The 5,776-nt window shown below is 32.5% G+C and overlaps 1 protein-coding gene across 1 annotated transcript; it reads left to right on the forward strand.

The window, feature by feature from the left end:
* Positions 1-290: 290 nt before the first annotated feature.
* LOC143610359 (agamous-like MADS-box protein AGL29) lies at positions 291-876 on the forward strand. The gene has a single exon (XM_077084860.1). The coding sequence runs from the start codon at positions 291-293 to the stop codon at positions 861-863; it is 573 nt and encodes a 190-aa protein (XP_076940975.1). The 3' UTR covers positions 864-876.
* The last annotated feature ends 4,900 nt before the right edge of the window (positions 877-5,776 follow it).

Here is a 5,776-nt window from a genome sequence, read left to right on the forward strand (position 1 = left end):
CTAGTAAATTTGTGTTTTAACTTTAAATTTCAATATCGTTTCTTCTTATAATATATTTAATTTACAAGTGTATCATGTGCATTCTTTTCGTTGAAGATAATTATATCATTACCAATGTATTAATCGTGAAAATACCAAAAATAAATTTGGTCAACTATTAAATATAAATTAAATTATATACATAAAAATTTAAGAGATATCAGCCATAATATAAGGAAATTGCATTTAGTATTAAATTAAAGTCTCGTAAATATGCTTATAAATACCATTCATATATCTAAGTAGAAAGTATGGCAACATCAAGGGGTCGCCAGAGGATAGGGTTGAAACTAATCGAAAATATAAGAGACCGTGCGGTTACGTTGTCCAAACGTCGCAGTGGCTTATTCAAGAAAGCCAGCGAGTTGGCTACTTTATGTGGTCCACAAATTGTTATAATAGTGTTCACTATTAGCGGAAAGCCACTTGCTTTTGGAAGCCCCCGTATACCCGATGTTACAACGAAATTTCTCAGCAACAATGAATTTGTTGCCAATCAAGCGTTTATCAACTCTTTGCGCAAAGCGGAAATTGCAGAAGTCAACCATGAATACAACGAATTCAATGAGAAATCGACATCCGATAAGAAACTTGGACAAAACCTTGAAGAAGTTGTGAAAGTGTTCCTTGGTGGGGAAACTTACGAGGAGTATAAAAGAAACGCGATGACATGTCGTCTTGTGCAACTAAAAGACAAACTGGAACAGATGAAAAAAAGCTTGCAACATGATTCTGATGAGGGAAATGGATCTTCTTCATCCGAGGATGAGTATGAGCCAGACCTATCTATCATTGAAGGGCCAAGAGACTTTTTACGGTTGTGATCTATTTAACTTAGAAATAAGTAAAAAAACATAAAATGGAATTTTATCTTTCCATGCTAGTATTATCTTTTAATTAAGTGAGAAAATTAGCTAAGTTTATCTTTTAATTCATATGGTATGTTGGTATGTGTTTTTTCTAAGGATAATAATTAAATAGTTATTTCTTTTGTTGTTGTGTACGACAATAGTTCTAAAAGAACTATTATGATTTGTTTTGTTGGAATGTGGTTTTTCTAAAGATAGCTAGTATTTGATTCCGTGAATTGCGGCGGTTAGATGATTTGCAATGACATCGCCGACATTAAAGGCGAGAGTGACAGCGGACGGCGGTTACTTTGTCGAAGTCGTACTTTGTGTTGAGCATGTTCGCCAGCTCGCCGCAATCCGTCGGTTCTCTATCCCTATACCTTTTTAGAATTCCTCACGGGTAAATCAAAACCCAAATATGATTTTGAAACAACAATAAACAAAAAAGAACACAATGTATGTATTCAGTATAGCCATAAATACCAAGTTTAACAAAATAGTTAACTTTGACTACAAAATGAATGTCTTTGACAATTATTTTAGCAATGGAAGGTTCCAATTTTATCAACCATGATAATACAACACGCGTAGAAAAAACATATACAAAAGATTGGTCACCATTTGTGCAGTGAAGGAATGTACCAAGAACATTAAAATGAGTAACAAAACTGAATAATAAAAATGATGAGTGTAGGAGAAGTTGCCTATATATATATATATATAATTAAAAAGTTATTTTCTTATATTGTGCACGAAAATAGGTTAAAATATAGTATTCTAATTTTATAAATACAAAGACATTACAAAATTAAATATGTAGTAATATAGTAAACACTTATAAATAATACAATAACTTAAATAAATTTACAAATAGAATTACATATTGGAATATATGTTTAATACTTAATGATAGAGTATTTTTTGTAGAATAACTTAACTGTTTATGAAAAGAAACACATTTAGTTACATCGGGTATGAAAAAACCGTTCCCAAGTCAACGTAAGTTCTACACCCTCACTTAAACAGATACCAAGGGCATGTGGCCTGCCTGGGTACCAACGTCTGTAAAAGAAAGTTGCCCCTTTCACTCTAGTGGTAACTTCGTGTGTAAAACGATGTATATTTTGACGAGGTTGATGATCTAGGTCCCATAGTGGACATTGATATAGATTTAGAAGAAAATTGAGAGGGAGTGTGTTTGTCGTTCTAAGAAAATAAAATAAATAAATAGTATAAAATCATCTCTTCCCATGTGGTTGAGAGTATTTTAGTCCCTTAATGGATACGTATATAGATTTAGTAGTATGATTATAGGATGTATTAATAGGTAAAAATAGAAAATTTTACATATATTATAAAAAAATAAGAGAGATAAAGAAGGCGTGTGTGTGGTGGTGGTGGGGTGGGGGGGTGTTTATTTAGATGTAAAAATATCAAAATACTTTCGTGTTATATTTGTTATTAATTGTATTTAATTTTTAAATTTCGTATTTAATTTATTGTTTTATCAGTTTTTTATTTTTAGAGAAAAATTATAAATGGTCCTTGTGGTTTGGGCTATCTGATCATTTTTTAATATTGATTCTTGTATTTAAAAATTTGAAATTTAGTCCAAATATTCGTGAGAGAATTATACCTTTAAAACCTAATGTTAATTATAGTTACTTTTAAACGAAAAAGTGGTGTCATGTGTCATATACGTGAAAGGAAAATTTTGACCTTTCAAACGTGAACCCATAATAAAAAAAAATTAAATGAGCTTTCTGGTTCAACGCGACTACCTTATGTCGGCCACTACAACCTGCATTAACGAGTTGTATGGTTGAAGGCGATGGATCATCAGTCACTAGAAAAAAGAGATCTACAACCGACGCTATGTCTGAGATAAAAAATGATTGGTATTGTTTATACTTTTTTTCAAGTGATTTATGGATGAATAGCCTTCAATTTCGACATTCATTATCACCTGGAGATAAAAAAAATGCAATAGCTAAAAAAATGAAAAGCTATATCAACTAGCCATAGACTTCGAGTTTGTGGATGGAAGAGAGAGAGAGATAGAGAGTCGTTTGTGTATTTATCTGTGTCCAGTGTTGTAAAAACGGCTAGTCGTTAGTCAGGCAGTGAAGCATGTACAAGCGATTAATGGGGATTAATCAGAATTAGTCGGGATTAATCGGATTGGAATTTTATATTTTAAAGTTATATTTTATACATGTAGTTTTATTTATGATTTAATAAGTTTGGTTCAATTTTGATAGAAAATACTATAAATTAGAGGATGAAAGTAGTAGTTTTCAAAAACAAAAGGTAAAAGAATGAAAATGAGTATGTTTTTAACCTAAATATAAGCCAACTATCTATATATGTCAGCTGCATTGTCAGCTGCATTGTCAGCTCGTTCTAACTTCCGAAGGAACCCATAGAAGCCATCTCGCTTCATCTACTTTCACATGAAATCGTCTCGTTTAATCCAAATGCTCTCCAAGAGCCTTTCAATTGGCCATAATCGTTTAATCCAAATTTGTAAAGACATTCAATGACTAGAAACGTGAATTAACAAGTGTCGGTTAATAAAATAATATTTGTATTATATCTAATATTAATTATAAATCAATTTATAATCATTTTAAATCATTAAAAACTTTAAAAAAATAAATAAAAAAACTGGTTTGGCTAAGGTTAGAACTCGCACCCTCAGCCAGCTCAGCGATGGAACACACACACCCAAACCAGCTCAGCTGGGGTGTCAGTTGTTTAAAGTATGAAAACGATAATTTATATATTAAACTGTTAAAACCCAATGAGGCTTATGAACCCTAGAATCTGTAATTGATCAATCCATGTTATGTTTGTTTAATTAATGACAGGGTTGCATTATATGAATTAAAACGAACACAATGCATAGTTTAATTACCTTAAATGTGGCATTCGTCATTTTCGGTTTAATTCGTAATTGTTTTTGTACGGTAAACCCGACCCATTCTATGTTTCGGATTCTTTGATATTAATAAAAATTATGGTCTTTATTTTACAAATTTGTTTCACTCTTGTTGGATCGCGAAACGTCCTTTTTGGTACCTTAAAACACCCTTTTATAGCTAAAAACGACTCAAAACGAACTTTAGGGACTAAACTTGACATATAACGAAATCTGGAGACCAACCCTCACCCTTAGGGCGCCGTGCCGCACGGCCACCAAGGTCAAGGGTGGTCGCGCAGCGCCTAGGCCTATTTGCAGTGTTTTCCCAGCTCGTTTTTGTTGTTTTATGCCGTGTTTAACCAAATTAACCTACCCGTTTGCATGTAAACTCTTGAAAGAAACACTATCCACAAACCCTTACTCTATCCCCATATAAACAAGACTATCTCACCATTTTTGGTTGCTCCTTCTTCTCCAAACTCTCTCTCAACCTAAGATCCAAATGTTTATCTTCAACCTCTTTTTAGTTTGACTTCTCAAGGTGAAACTAATGCTAACTTTGTTTATAGCTAATTATTGTTACTTAAATCTTGTATTATAACTTGTTTAAAACATACTCCCCTTGTTTCCTAGGCTTTCCCATTTCCGGCCATGTCGGTTTAGGTGTATTGCTAGGGGAGGCTACATGGAGGATTATTGCAATCCTTGTTAAACACTTTGATATATGCTTTAATTTTGTTTAAGCTTGTTAATATTGTTTAGTTCTTAGTTATTTTAGTTTCCAAATCATTTTAATAGTTCAATGGTATTTGGGTATGTGGTTACCATCTTCGGTTTCATCCCGAGTCATGAACCGAACCAAAACTGATCTTTTGTTTAAATATTTTATTTTTAACATGTTGTATGTAAGACTTGTATATTATCATTTCTAAGTTTATTCTAATGAGTTTCATGGTATTGGGTATGTGGTAACCATATCGGTCTTATTCCGAGTCAAGGACCGAACCAAGACCGAACTCTCGTTTAAATGCTTTATATATTTAAAATGATTTAATAATGTGTTACATGTAAGATTTGTGTATTATAATTTCTAAAGTTACTTGATGAGTTCCATGGTATTGGGTATGTGGAAACCATCCTCGTTTTCATTCCGAGTCAAGGACCGAACCGAAACCGAACTCTCGTTTAATTCGTTGTTTAATTGTTTTAAAACAAGTTGTATGAAAGATTTAAGTGTTTTAAGTTCTTTTATTTACACTTTTGTATATTTTACTTTAATATGGATTTATTGGACCCAAACTTGGTTGCATATCAAGTCTTGGACCTACTAAACTAAACAAACCGAACTGAACCGGGTACACTCGCTTGAAACACACTAGTTGTGTTTTGGGCCATCGAATCTCACATTTTCTTTTTGAGATCTTTTACAAACTAATTATAAATGTTTTCTTAAAGTACTTGGTATGCCGGATCCAACTTGATATTATAACAAGCTTGGACCGATAAAACTGAACACTCGCTTAACAATAATGTTTGGAGTTTCTCCTTTAATAGAACTTCTAACATTAGTTAAGTATTTATTTTAAATAATTTATCTCATGATATTTATCACTTTGAAATGTCGGGTTCGGACTTGACTATTTATTAAGACCTTAACCGACTAACCGAACACTCGTTTTGGTATATCTAACAAGGGGTCGTGCACTATTGCATTGAACTTACCTTTCCGTTTTACCGCAATCAAATCCTGCAAGTTACCTATTCTATGTGAGTAATCACACTCCCCCTTTTACACTTTTATACTTTTAGGGGTGGCATGCATACCATATTCAAACTTACTTGTTTTATGATCTCATTATCAAATCCACAATTCAACATTATTTGTTTGTACGAATATATGTTCGATCGTTGTTTATGCCTCAAATTGATTATGTGCACGAGTGTTACTTTTATGTTGTTGTTG

This window comes from Bidens hawaiensis, unplaced genomic scaffold (genome assembly GCF_021521415.1).
Source record: "Bidens hawaiensis isolate Kalapana, Puna unplaced genomic scaffold, B.hawaiensis_p1.1 tig00025840_1, whole genome shotgun sequence".
Classification (NCBI taxonomy): Eukaryota; Viridiplantae; Streptophyta; class Magnoliopsida; order Asterales; family Asteraceae; genus Bidens; species Bidens hawaiensis.

Coding starts and splice junctions, on each gene's coding strand:
- LOC143610359 (XM_077084860.1), top strand. CDS start 291: ATGGCAACATCAAGGGGTCGCCAGAGGATAGGGTTGAAACTAATCGAA.